We start from the raw sequence: 15472 nt of genomic DNA, 5'->3' as shown, positions 1-15472 counted from the left end.
TACAATTATTTTTTCTAGTTCTATGAAAAACACTATTCGTATTCTGAAAAGGATTGCCTTGAATCTATAGATTGCTTTGGGTAATATGGACATTTTAACAATATTAATTCTTCCAATCCATGAACATGGTATATCTTTCCATTTATTTGTATTGATTAAGACCAATATAAAAGTAATATCCTTCCTGGGCATGTGGGTGGCTCAGTTGGTTAAGCGTCCAACTCTTGATTTCAGCTCAGATCATGATTTCACAGTTTATAAGATCAAGCCCCACATAGCCTCTGCACTGTCAGTACACAGCCTGCTTGGGATTCTCTCTCTCTCTCTCTCTCTCTCTCTCTCTCTCTCTCTCTCAAAAACAAATACATAATTTAAAAATAAAATGAAATAAAACTAACATCTTGACATTGTAAATTAATGAAAAATATAGAAAATACCAAGAATGATATAAAAATTTCCTGGGGCACCTGGGTGGCTCAGTTGGTTAAGCATACGACTCGTGATTTTGGCTCAGGTCATGATCTGAGGGTTCATGAGTTTGAACTCCGCTTTGGGCTTTGCACTGACAGTGTGGAGCCTGCTTGGGATTCTCTCCCTCCTCTTTTCTCTTCCCCTCCCCTGCTCATGCTCTCTTTCCCTGTGTCTCTAAATAAATAAAGCTTAAAAAACAAAAAAAAAATAGATAAAACTTTCCTTCAGTTCTAGCATTTATTAGTATGTAACTACTTTTTAATATTTATTGCATCTCTTTTCTCTTTTTTATTAATATTTGTTTTTTATTTACTTTTATTTCATTTATTATTTTTTTTTAAGTAAGCTCTGAACCCATCTTGGGGCTTGAACTCATAACCCTGAGATCAAGAGTCACCAGGTACCCCAGTTGGTGTGTTTTTAAAGTAAAATTATGATATAATAATTGTAACTGTTTTTTTTCTTATCATATTTTAGGAATATTTTCTAAATAATCAAATTTCATTTTATAATATAATTTGTATAGCCATTTAGTATAGAAAGGACTTTCAATGTTTATTCAATTTAGCCAGAGCTTATTGTAATAAATTATTTATAGTTTTTTTCTACGCTCTCTTGGTAGGTTTTAGATACTTGCACAATGAGAATGAACCTAAATTCACCAGCCAGATATCTTTATGATTTGTATGGCAGAACAATTAAAGATATTTCAAAAGGTAAGTCACAAAGATTTTACAAGCTCTATGATCACATTTCAAAAGACATTTGCATAATTTATATATATAAACATAATGTATATAAATATATATGAATATATATATGAACATATTTATATATATGAAAACAGATATAATAAAAGTTTAGTTTTAACATGGGAAATATTCCTATACAAAAGGAAATTATGGAATGGATTAAGGTTTGAAGAATTTTTATTTCAGCTTGTGTTGGTCCATTTGGGCAGTTATAACAAAAATAGCATAGGCTGAATGGCTTAAACAACAAACATTTATTTCTTATAATTATGAAGTCTGGGAAGACCAAGATCAAGGCCCTGGCAGATTCACTGTCTGTTGAGGGGCCCTTGACTGATTCATAGGCTGTTATCTTCTCATTGTGTCCTTATATGGTAGAAAGGGCAAGGGTACCTGGTGGGGTCTCTTGTATAAGGACACTAATTTCATTCATGAGGCCTCTACCCTTATGACCTAATTATCTCCAAACACCGTCACACTAGGTTTCAACATTTGAATTTTGGGGGGACACAAACATTCAGCCTATAGCACAGCTCAAGCTTAGATTTGAGAAAAATCATGAGTGTTTTAACCTTCATAAGCCATAATTTAATAAACAAAAGCAACTGATAAATTTTCATAACTTAACAGATACTTTCTATGGTATGCAGCTTTCAAAGGAGAAAAATGAGAAATCATACTACTGTTGCTCACATATAAAATTTTTAAATGTTTTGGTTAACTTCTAGAGGTTTTTCAAAAGTTATGAAATGTGTTCTAAAGCAATTTTATTGGGATGCCTGGGTGGCTCAGTTGGTTAAGCATCTGACTTTGGCTCAGGTCACAATCTCACAGTTCGTGGGTTCGAGCCTCGCATCAGGCTCTGTGCTAACAGCTCAGAGCCTGGAGCCTGCTTTGGATTCTGTGTCTCCCTTTCTCCCTCCCCTACCCCACATGTGCTCTCTCTTTCTCTCTCAAAAATAAATAAATAAACTTTAAAACAATTAAAAAATAAAACAATTTTATTCTATGTCTTTGTCAAAATATGAGACTTTCATCTGTTTCTAAAAGCACTGATTTGCTAGTCTCTAAGAGCAAAAATACCATGAATTCCACATTTGTACTTTTAAATTACTATTAGTAGTAATTACTACTATTATTTACTTCTTACTTTTTTAATTTACTTTTTATACTTTAGTAGTAATTACTATTCTTTACTAGTACTACTATTAGCACTACTAAAAATGCTACTCTTATGGTCCTATCACTTCATCTGAACCTTAACTCCATATGCCTGAAGAGGGCCAGAATATTAAGTGGCATACTTAACTGCAAGGCTAGATCCAGGCAACTGTAAGTGATTTTAGGATATGGCTATTCTGAATACTTACATTTGTTTCTAAAATCCTTGCTTGTAATATATAAAAACAAACCTTTACTGGCTTTATGAACTTAATCCTATTGAGTGACTACTATTATATTTTGATATTTGGGGTGCTTGGGTGGCTAAGCGTCCAACTCTTTTTTTTAATGTTTATTTATTTATTTTTGAGAGAGAGAGAGAGAAAGAGAGAGAGAGAGAGAGAGAGAGAGAGAGAAAGAGAATGAGCACATGAGCAGCAGAAGGGCAGAGAAAGGGAGACAGAAAATTCCAAGCAGACTCCGTGTTGGCAGGACAGAGCCTGACGCAGGGCTCGATCTCTTGACAGTGAGATCATGACCTGAGCTGAAACTCAGAGTCAGTCGCTTAACTGACTGAGCCACCCAGGCACCCCATAAACTTCCAACTCTTGATCTTGGCTCAGGTCATGATCACATCATTCATGAGATCAAGCCCCACATTGGGCTCCATGCTGAGCATGGAGCCTACTTGGGATTCTCTCTCCCTCTTTCTCTGTCCCTCTTCTGCTTGTGTGCTTGCACTCTCTCTCTCTCTCTTTCTCAAAATAAATAAACTTTAAAACAGATATTTTGAAACTTATAATTCTTAAATTTTTTTCTGCCAAGGATTATATGTGTGTTTGCATATTAGAAAGTAAATTATACTTTATCATTTTTAATGTTTGTATTGATATAATTATTTTTTATTTTATTAGAAGATTTCAAAGCTTTTGTAGACATACCCATTATGTAGCTAGTTACGTACCTGTAAGACACATGAAACACAGGGAATCCTTCTTTATGGTCTTTTTTGAGGGGGAGGAGGGGATATGGAATATCAATATTAAAGTTTATGTTTTCTTTCTTGCATTCCCCCCAATCATGCTGGTTCAAATGATCTTTATAATCAACAATATTACATAATCACTCTTAAATTTGCATTAATAAAATAAATAACACATTTTAAGACCCTATCCATCTTTAAATTATTTCCAGCTCACTGGGATTTGAAAAAAAAAAAAGTTTTTAAATTAATCATTAGAATTAAAACTGTAAGGCACCCTGGTAAAGGGGAAAGATTTACACTTAGAAAGTTGATTTTTTCCCCCTCCCAAATGTGGAAGAACAGCACTACTTATCAAAACATAAAAGCTCTGACTCTGAGGTGTGATGCTTCATGGATGCCAGAGGCAGACTCATGCCTCATGCTTCACGTGTCCCAGAAGTGTGCTATTATCACATTTTAATGCATGCCTTGCCCTGTGTCTTTGCGTACGTAGGAACGCTATGCCAGCTGAAATTAGCCTATGCGACTACTAACATGTGGAAGCATAACAAGTTCACTAGACTTAAAATCCTCAAAGAAGCTAATCCTACTGGAGGAGCTTCCAGTCTGTAGTGCCCTAGTCACTTAACATTAGGTTTTTGCATTTATTTTTTCTTTGTTCGTTAGTATAATTTGTGCATCAAATGATTGAGGTCCCTCAACTTTTATATTTCATAGTCTTCTGAACTTCAGCTTGGGAAAGATGAAGTGTTATGGGAAAGTTATCTTTTAATTTAAACAAATGCTAATTCTCTCATTTGATGTATGACTCTTGTTTGCTTATGTCAAATCAGAATATCACATCTAATGTTAAGATCATAGTAATTACTTTTTATTTATAAGGACAGATTAGAAGTGTAATTGTACCAAGGACTGAAATGTAACAGATATACAAAATGAAAATTTTTCTCCTATCTGTTGCTTATTTTTTTAGAATTAGATATGCCTTGAAGGTTTTCCTCCTTTGCTGTGAGAAAGGAGCACATTGGACATGACACCAAACTTTTACTTTATCAAGCCTAGTGAAACTTTTAAAACCTCATAGGATTTGCAGATTGCTTATGTTTTTAGACTTCTAAAGACCATAGAAGATTTTAACAAAGAAATTTATTTTGTTACATGCAGAAACATTCCTTACTTATGCCTCCCACCAAGATCTATTCTTTCTAGAGTAGAACTACCCACTGTGTAAAGATGCCATATTCCTATGTATGATCAACATGCTAGTACAGCATTTCTGCTAGAACAGGATATAAAAAATGTATTCTGCAAATTCACTACCCCAAAATTACAAGGCTGTGGAAACAATAGTGTTGAGGAAGACCATTCAAAATCTATGCACCTTTAAAACTAGAATACCAACTTAAATAATAATTAACCTAGGGGATACTGTAAACAGCCTGGGTAGATGTCTCAGAGTGATGCCTCAGAGGATATTAAAGCTGCACAAAAACAATAGAGTGTGAGAAAATGCAGATGGACGTCAACTGGAGGTTTGGGGCTTCCTTTAAGGAAGGCACAGGAGAAAGGGAAACTCCCACAGAGTCATGCAAGGAACCCCAGTGCTGCAGGCAAGCTAAAGCATTTTTCTTTCCTGCTAAAGGTCAGAATTCTACTCCTGCACTGTTGGCCTCCTTTGCCTAGGAAAAAGCACATATTTACCAACCAAACTTCTATATTGTATTGATATCATTGCCTATTTACTAATCATATATGAACTATTTGATTATATAACATAACTATTTGGTTTTATAACATAACAGTGGGAGAACACAGGTAGATAGTGTCAGATTTTGATAGACCTCATTTCCCCTAACATTTCCCAACTTTTTGTTCTCTTACCTTCTTTGGCTTCATTATTCCATTATGGTGAACCAGAGAAGTGAGTCTCCCTCTTGAGGGAGATCCTCAGTCTGTTAGGACCTATTATTCCAATAACCAAACTCTGCTCCTGCGTGGATCCTTCCAGATCATGGTGGGTAGTATGAAATTTACCCTAGAAGATTCTGAAATGAGTTAAAATATAATTAAATTGACTCCAAGTCTATGTTATTGAGCATTGAATGTTCACTTCCTGTTCCATTTCCCACCCCAAATTATACCAGTAACACCACCCAAAATGGTTATGTATTTATTCTCTGACATGTTTTTCAGAAATTGTACAATGCAATGAAATCAAATGACAGGATTAATGTATTTTAATCAGAAAACTCCAAACACATATCCTGAACTTGAGTTAATTCTTGCCCATTATGAAATTTTTGTGAAGTTAAATTCAAAGAATAAAATTCCAAAGAAATGAAAATCCAAAAAATTTATATTTATAGGGAAGTGAATTCCAAAATCAAATAATCTTACCTTTGTAAGTTAAAATCCAATAAAAGTTCCAACTCCACAAGTTAAAATTCAAAGAAATAAAAGTCCGTAATTTTTATTCTTCCCAGTGTCAGCCAGATGGCTTTTAGATGCCTAGTTTGAGCTGGAATTCCTCCAGCAGCTACCTTCTGGGCCCCCGTGGTGGGCATCATCCCTCAGGACTTGAGAAGTTGGAATGAGCTTATACCAACTTTCTCATGTGCCCTAATTCCAGTTGAATCAAGAGATGATCACAACATCAGCCCCATATCCAGGACATTAAGAATAGAAGCCAATCCCCAGTTTCTAATGTGGCTGTTCCAAGCAAAATGATGTTTCCAGGTAACTATTTTGGCATGATCCAGACCATCTGACTGTTGCCAAAGAGCATCACAGAAACTAAGTGAAGGAAGGCAAAGAAGAGAAAGCATTCCTCATGTCAGTCTTTCCAACATGCCAGTCAATTTACACTGTTGATCAGGGTCTGTGACATATGCTATAACTTGTTGGGAAGCAGTCTCTCATCAAGGCATTAATTATAGCATTATGTATTTATAATATTTTGAAGAAAAAATTGACCAGCGATTTCTAAAAAAAACTCTGCATAAGAGTTGATGAAGTGCTCTGAATTTGGAGCCAGAGTTCAAACTCCAGTTACGCCACCTATTGTATGAACTGAGACAAGTTAATTAGTTTCTTTGAGAGTTAGTTTCTTCATCTACAAAATAAGGATGAAATTACTTGCCTTAATAGGTTATTGCAAGGATTAAGTGAATTATATGTGAAGTCCTTAGAACAAGTACCTGACACTTGGTAAGCATTATATAACATTTTTTTGAGATTTTATTTTTAAGTAATCTCTATACTAAACATGGGGCTCAAACTCACAACCACAAGATCAAGAGTCATATGCTCCACAACTGAGCCAGGCAGGTGCCCCAACATTATAGAATACTTTATCATCATTGCTGTTATTATTATCCTCAAAGGGGATACTCTTACATTCTTTTGCAACATTTGGAAATTTACGTTGGTGGCAGCCCCAAGACTTATTTGAGATGTTGTTATTTGCCTTTGTAAAGTTTTCCAAGCACCTTAATGGTCTTTTCCCTCTGAGTCACATATTTCTGAACCCCATGCTGAACTGAGGGTAGGCCCTCTCTGGTGGCAAATCATCCGTCTTGCCTCGGGAACAGTAATTTCAATCCTGGGTCACAGTGGCTACTGCAATGGCCTCTGGCTATGGAACTGTTTAAGCCCAAGACACCTACTTCCTGATCACAGCTTCTCCCTTATGTTCACTTTAGTTCCATTACAGAATAACTTCACTCCATGGATTTCTGAACAGAAGTGGCTGTTTATGTTTCCGAGCCTCACGGTCTTAGGTGCTCAGTGAAGAATAGCACTGATGTCATTTCCTCCTGTAGACATGGTCTTTCCTCAGTTTTTGAATGCTCTTAGGCTTGAGTTAACATTTCTGTTCTCTTTTTCTACAACATTTAGGATTTGCCTCTGATGTACTCCTGTTCCTTTCAGAAAGGTTCCCTTCTCTAACAGGCTTGGGCTGCATTCTTTGTGGTCGTTGAGTTCTTTCTTTTCTTTTCCTTTTGAGTTCATACTTGTGTTTTTTTCTAACATATCCCTGTAAATATTTTTCTTGCAGGGTCTCTCATAGTGAGAGATATGATATCAATAAGTTTCGGGGTGCCTGGGTGGCTCAGTCGGTTGAGCATCCGACTTCAGCTCAAGTCATGATCTCACAGTCCGTGGGTTCGAGCCCCGCGTTGGGCTCTGGGCTGACGACTCAGAGCCTGGAGCCTGCTTTAGATTCTGTGTCTCCCTCTCTCTCTGCCCCTCCCCCTGCTCATGCTCTATCTCTGTCTCTCAAAAATGAATAAATATTTAAAAAAAAAATAAGTTCCAAGTTTGTCAATATCATCTTTTGTTCAAACCGGTCCTATCCATTTTCACCTCCCTGAATTAAATAATCCCACCCAGGATGTATTTTCCCACTGGTTAACATCTAATTTAGATCTGACTTCTTTTTTTTTTTGGTAATGTTTATTTTATTTTTGAGACAGAGAGAGACAGAGCATGAGCAGGGGAGGGGCACAGAGAGAGGGAGACAGAGAATCTGAAGCAAGCTCCAGGCTCTGAGCTGTCAGCACAGAGCCCGATGCGGGGCTCGAACCCACAAACCATGAGATCATGACCTGAGCTGAAGTCGGATGCTCAACCGACTGAGCCACCCAGGCGCCCCTAGATCTGACGTCTTTATCTATTATTGCTGTGCCTAGATCTTCTGTAACATAATTTGTCTTCCCTTTGCCTTAATCTTAAGCCCAGAAATTTGGTGGTGGGGGTCGGGGGAGGATGCACTAAATACATTTTTTGAGTATTTGATGTTAATCTTCCTAGTATTCCCCTCTCTAATTTGTTCAGATTTCATGTGCACATTTTGTATAACTGTCACATCCTCAAAAGAGATTCTCCAATTGCTTTTACTATTAATTTATCTGTAAAATAAATGTCACCTCTTCACAGTATTTGGATTCTGCCTCCTTTGGGGGATTATTCTGAGTTTGCCCTGTGAGATCTTTATTTCTCTCTTAGGTTTTACTGGACTCCAGTTACTGTTTGTGATTTTGTAACAATTGAAATATTTTCCCTTTTGTAATAAACTCTTTAAGAGTAGTTAGCCTTGATACCCTCATATCTGGCCTTCAGGATTTCAGTTTGTCTTTTCATATCTTTTAAAAATGTATGTTCAAATCAGTTATTTACCTTTATTCTAAGATCTCTTTCCTCTTCCAGCTAAACAAACCTGTCTTGTTTATTTTCATGCATATACCGCTTTATTTTGATCATAAGGTTGAAGCATCTTTTGAAACCACTTTAGGGGCACCTGGCTAACTCAGCTGGTAGAACATACATCTCTTTATTTCCGGGTCCTAAATTCTAGCTCCACACTGGGCATGGAGCCTATATAAAACCACTTTACTTTCTCCTTGATTCCTTTAGCAAACCTTTTTCTTAGATTTGTAATACTTTCTTCCAGTTGTTTCTCTACCTTAACTGAAGAAGATGAAGTGTTCTTTTTATAATAAATCTACCACCTTTCTATAGGGGAAGCCACAATTTGGGTTTCTGAAACTTAGAACGTAAATGTTCATAATTTATCAGAATACAATTTCCCAGGTCAATCAATGATGAGTAAAGGAATCTCACCTCCCCCACTTTTTCCCAGATCATTATATAATCTACAAATGCATTTTTATTTCTGTTAAACGCATTGTATCTTTGACCTAAATTGAATTTAAAGACAACAAAAGCCCCCAAACTTTTACTAACAATTTGCTCCTAAACTGCTTCTTCCTTGTCCTGTACTTGTACTGCTGATTTTACAACTATGTGAACAGAATATTATACATTGATTCCTATTAAATTTCTACTTTCAAGGTTTTTATTTAGTAGTTTAGCCTTGCAAGATCTTTCAGATATTTAAACTGTAACCCAGGGACTAACAATTTCTTCTGTCTTTGTTTTCACTTGTAAATGTGATCTGAATACCAATTTTATCACTGTCTAAATTATTGATAATTTTTTAAATGTTATTCATTTTTGAGAGAGATAGAGACAGAGCTCAAGCAGGGGAGGGACAGAGAGAGAGGGAGACACAGAATCCAAAGCAGGTTCCAGGTTCTGAGCTGTCAGCACAGAGCCCAATGTGGGACTTGAACCCACGAACCGTGAGATAATGACCTGAGCCAAAGTCAGATGCTTAACTGACTGAGCCACCCATGTGTCCCAATTATTGATAATTAAAAAAAAAATGTTGACTATGACACGAAGGGACAAGACCTCTATTATCTTATCAAAGTCCCTGTCTCTGATTTGCAGTAATCTTCCATGGATATGGCTGTTTGTTTAGCTATGAATCTACAAGCTCACCAATCTCTCTGGTAACACTATTTTAAAAAGTAATTTAGGGGGTGCCTCTCTGGCTCAATTGGTAGAACATGTGACTCTTGGTCTCAGAGTGGTAAGTTCAAGCCCCACATTGGGTATAGAGATTACTTAAAAATAAAATATTTTTGAAAAGTGATTTTAGCCTATTGTAACTTGTCATACTCAACCCAAGCTTAAATCTTTATAATGGCCTGAAGGACCTTTATGATTTGGTCCCTACCCAACTTGGAGAAGTTCTTCACATCATACTACTGACTTCTTCATCACTGTACTCAAGTCACCTTATTTTTTCATTTCTGTTCCTCATTTTATTCTTCTTCATGCCCCAGTAAATTGCCATATAATGTTTTCCCTACTTGGATTTTTTCTCTCACCCTATCCGACTTGCAAGCAGTTGCCTACTCATCTTAAGGTCTTATGTTAAATATTTCTTCTTCTGAAATGCTTCCCTGACATTGCCTTGCTCTGATGCTATTTTCCTCCCTTGTCTAGGGCAGGTATCCCTGTTATACTAATAGCACCCTGTATATAGTAATTGTGACAATTGTACTTCATAAAACTGCTTGGGGAATTCTTTGTTTAATATCTGTCTCTCCACTAGACTGTAAGCTCCATGTATATAGAGATTTTGTAGTCTTGTCTCTATTCCCATGTTTAATTCAGGGCTAAACAATGTAGAGTAGATATCATAAAATAGTATAAAATTTCGGGTTGCTGCCCTTGTCTAGAAGCATTGTACTCAAATTCCTTTTAATGTGAGTGAAAAATTCAGGACACTGAGAAGGAGTCTAGTCAAATGCTCCCTTCTCTATGCCCCAAAAATGCCTAGTACTACCCATTTGTGGCTAGTACTACAGCTTCTGTTCTGCTAAATGTGGAATTTTGCAATGGTCCAGATGGTTTGGGCTTTGTAAGTGGCATTGCTTTCTTAGCTAGGAGTGGGTAACTCAGAAGGGTATATATGTAACCTACAGCCTTCAGTCAAGCCCCATAAAGGGACAACTGGGTGTTTGTGCATGCAGGTGTGCATGTGTGCCTTTGTGTATGTGTGTTCATTCTCATTCCTTTTATTATTTTCCCCAGGAAAGAAACTGGGATCCAAGGCAACATCTGCTCATAACTTTCTTTTGCCTTGTTTTGGATACTACATGACATACTTCTCTATAATTTTTAAATGGAAGCATTAAAGGAAAGCAATTATTTCTAAACAGGGGATCTAACCAGGAGATTTGTAGACATTATATGTTCTCCTACTTTGTTGCAGCTATACCCAGTTAACTTAGAAGAGACATGCAGATTTAGCAGTGGTCCTTGCTTAAGGATAATAGATGGTAGCTGTAGTCTATTGGGACCTACTTCCCATTGGAAGAAATGATAATTATATGCTGGTGTTAGAGATGTCAAGCCCCATGTAAAGAATTTCCCCAAGAGTCTTCCTGTTTGCCCCAAGAATCTCCCTCTCTGTTCATTAAATATTTATTTAATACATTAGTTGCTCCATATGGGTTCTCATGATTACTGTTTACTTTTCTAAGAGTTCAAATACTGTTCCTCTTATAATCTCTTCTAGAACTTTTCAGGGAATTAAGATCAAACTTATGGCTAAAATATCTTCTTTAAAATTAAATACATTGTCTCTTTTCAATCCTTGGGTCCCAGTCCTATTTACTTTTATTTCTCATATTTTATGAAATGTAAAACTTCAGAACTCTTGCTGAAGAGGGATGCCAAATGCTAATAGTTGTGAATCAGCCCTTAAATCTCTCTAGGGTGCATTAGAATATATGAAGGCAGCCAGTTGAAAGCCCTTTTGTGTGGGAAATATGCCTCTCAGGAGATGTCTTCTGACTTCCCTTGGGACCTGTGCACCCTGTGACTTTGCCTTGGTTCCAAGGTTTCTTATACATGGCCCTCAGTGTTTCCTAATGACCTCCAAGCATCAGAGTTGGGCTTCTCTTGTTGCTTGGACAAAAACAGAAGGTAATCACTGACTTATAATTCTACTATTGATCTATAGAGAATATTAAGAATTTTTAAAGGCTTGACTTAAAGAAAAGGCTTTTTTTGGTGGCAGTTGGAGAACTCCCTTTATAATTGGATCACTTCCATCTTTTATTAAATGTGTAAATGCAGAATTGTGTGATGTGAGCATTCACAAAGCAGTCTAATCTGCTCATAGACTCTTTAATATCTGTCAGAAATTCCCTTTTGAAGTCCTTAAAACATAGACTGTTTTTTATATTCATGAAGATATGATCATCACTCCTAGGTTTTGTTGGGCTAAATTTGCTTCAGTATTTATGTAATGTTTTAGCCAAATGCTTGCTCTTTCCATCTTGTTGGGTTTGTCTTTCTAGCTTTCGTTTTTTATCTATTTCTGAGTCTTTGAACCAAAAATCTTAGCCTGACTCTAATGACTTGTCAGTGATCCTAGAAATTCATTATTAAAAATATAAGAATAATTACCAATGAACACTAATTGCTTAATTGCTATTATCTGTTATAAAACAATTTTTTTAACAAAGTTCTCCATGTGAAAGAACATGACTCAGTATAGATTTGTTTTCTTCCCCATAAGAGTTTTTAGAATATTAGACAAATTATGCAAAAAGCTAATTATAGCTTTTTACATACATTATATAGTTCTACTATAGTTTACATACATTATATAGTTCTACTTTTGTGAAATGAGCATGGAGAAATAAACATTGAAAGGGAACCCTCCATTTTAATTGCTGAAACTATAAAGACTTTAGTTTATCACATTTAAACTACAAATTATATATATAATAATTAAAATATAATATAATATTATATATATATATATATATATATATATATATATATATATAATCCTAAATAAAATATGTAAATGTAATATATTGACTTAGAATTTTCATCCAAGGAGACCAAGACAGCTTTATCCACATTATCTGATTCTTGTAGGGCTGTCTGAATTAGGTATGTGTCTGTCAAATATTATTATTATAATTGCTTTCAGACAAGAAAATAGAAAAAGAAAGAAAAATTTTTAGATTTGTATTCGTTGATACTTTACAATGTAACAGTAGAATTTTGAAATATTTTTGGGTGCCTGGCTGGCTTAGTCAGTAGAGCATTCGACTCTTGACCTCGGGATTGTTAAAGTCAAGTCCCATGTTGGGTGTAGAGATTACTTAAAAATAAAATCTTAAAAAAAAAAAAAGAAACATTTTACAATTAGCTTGCTTTTAATGGTACTTACACATTAAGTGCTTTGTATATTTGATTGTGTTTCTAAGTTTTACTGTGTTTTCTATGATATCTTTTCCTAATGGGTCAAAAGTTAATTGGTGCCTCAGTTAACACCATTTAGGTTAAGCTTTTCTCAACAATAATAAAAATAAAAAATAATAATGTAAAAAGGTATCAGTTGTTACAGCAAACAATTATATAATGACATTTCTAAAGGCCTTTACTGCTAATTTTTGTTGGTTTCACTTAAGTTCCATGTTTTGCATTTTCCAAAACTAAGATGACCCCTCAAATTTTTGTACAGAGCTTTAAAGTTTGCAAAAGCAGGTCATATGTATTCAATTACTATGTATTGGTATAGGCCATACCCACACAAAATAGATTAGATACAGTTTATTCTCAATATTTAAGTAAACTTAAAGTTATACCTATATCAGTTCAAGCAAGTTATGTTACATTATTACTAAATATCAGATATTTAAGATACTCAAGGAACTGAGTTCACAAAATAACTTGTATTTTTAAAGACCCACACAGTATTATTTTTGTTGAGGGGGAGGGCAAGACACAATAGAATGCCAGCTTATTTCTACTTGTATAAACCAAGTTATTTAAATAAATGAATTGTGTATGCTGACCTGTTCTACCAATGTGCTACTGGGACGTATGAAAAAAAGATGTGCATGGTGGTGGCAGTAGAAAGAGGCATAAAGCGTATTGGAAAACTACCAAATGTCCCCTGCAAATGGGCCCTATTCAGAATCAGTAAGCGTATGATGAGTGAAGTGGTTTTGAATATCGCCTTTAGATTCCATGCTGTTACAAGGCCAGCCCTGAACATGGCAACTCTTATTTCCACACACAGTACCTCTTCACTCTCAATTTAACCCCAAAATCTGATGAACCCATTACTCCATACTTGATTTCATGGAACAAGGAGTAGATATAGTTACAAATGATCAATCACAAGCCGTGAACCAAAGCAGCAAGGCATTAACAATTCACACCATTTCGGTCCACTTGCTCAAGCAGAAGATGTGCCAGCATATTTAATGCACAGCTACTTCGTTCAGTTTAAGAAAAGACATGACTCAGGATGCATTTTCAGAACAGAAGAGACCTAAGATTTCATACTTTCTAAGCCCCAATGTCAACGTTCATCCACACATCAGCAATTAAAATAACCAGGTGTTCTGTAAAGGTCACAATGTCTAAATTAAATTTTACTCAGGTAAAAACAATATGACCTATGAAATTCTTCCCCCCAATGCATCCCTGTTCTGTTTGATCCTATCATACAAATCAATGTCTCTTACAGCAGTATTATAACACTGTAGACCCCACAGGCAATATGCCGTCAGTTTAATAGGATCACTGAAAAACTAAAGCAGCTGTGAAAGATTGCTCTAAGTATAGCAATCGTGTGCTTGTCATTTTGTTCAGTGGAGGAAGCATCCAAATTTGGGTAGGCATCAGTATTTAAGAATATGACTGTTAAATCTTTTCACATAAGTACCTTAGGGACAATAACATTTGACATATAGCATATAAACAAAAGTACGCAGCAGCTGTTAGTTTAGTTTTGTTTGAATAAGAATATACTGATATAAATCAAGCAACACTGGAGACAGTATGCTTTACATCATTCAATCTTCCCAGCAGACCATGCTTTTGAGTGGCATCTGCTGGTTTTTCTGAGACCGGGAGCTTTTCAACTATTACCTAGAGCTGGATGCAGAGCATTAAAACACACACATACCTTGGCACTAACTCACACTCCCTCCAGGCATACACCCTGGGTGGGAGACAGTCAAATCTTAGTATCTTTAAAGAGCTCACTTTGTTTCATCCAAAAAAGACTTTTTAGATAAACTTCATTTTAAAAATAAATTCCAACTGAATTGGTAGGAAATTTCCTAATGATGCCCTGCTAACAATAGCTGAGTATTTTAAGACTGAGATCTGAAACTTGCTGCCAAAGAGCACATAGAAGTTTCTTTATAGGTAATTATGCTCTGGGCAGTGCTCTTTTTTTTCATAGTCTCGTGTACTCTGACTGAAATGTGAAAATTACAGTATTATGTAAATTATGATTCTGAATATTTAATTGGCATGAATTTTAATTTTTAATTCACAGCAGGTTATTAAAGCCTTTGATTATTTCTAGTACTTTTTGAAAATATATTAATTAAAAAATCCTCTTTTTAGCTTTCCATAGTAGATTCAAATGAGTATACAAAGCGTCTCTTTTAATGTAAGATGTTGCTTTTGGAAAGAGATCTATATTCTCTAGGTATAGAACTTCACAGACATTCCAGTCTATTTCTACTTGGTAAGTTCCATCAGCTTTGTGGTTTCTCTTTAGAGAGATATTTGTCTCCTTGTCAGAAATCCTTGTACTGCCCCCATGATGAATCCAAATAAGTTCAAGCTTCTTATCAGTGATGAAGTGATTTTAATATAAGGTCCTCTTGAAGATGGAATAGCTTATTTCTATATGAATAGC

General features: G+C 35.6%; 1 protein-coding gene across 2 annotated transcripts in view; it reads left to right on the top strand.

The window, feature by feature from the left end:
- The window catches only part of DCDC1 (doublecortin domain containing 1), a 479157-nt gene that overhangs the window by 83312 nt on the left and 380373 nt on the right, over positions 1 to 15472 (top strand). For both annotated transcript variants that reach the window (XM_042906361.1, XM_042906360.1), the window contains one exon: positions 1094 to 1187. In XM_042906361.1, coding sequence (XP_042762295.1) covers positions 1094 to 1187 — 94 coding nt within the window. The remainder of the gene's footprint in view (positions 1 to 1093; positions 1188 to 15472) is intronic.

Source organism: Panthera leo, chromosome D1 (genome assembly GCF_018350215.1).
Source record: "Panthera leo isolate Ple1 chromosome D1, P.leo_Ple1_pat1.1, whole genome shotgun sequence".
NCBI lineage: Eukaryota > Metazoa > Chordata > Mammalia > Carnivora > Felidae > Panthera > Panthera leo.
The sequence above is the reverse complement of the archived record's forward strand: the minus strand, read 5'-3'. Positions and strand labels throughout refer to the sequence as shown.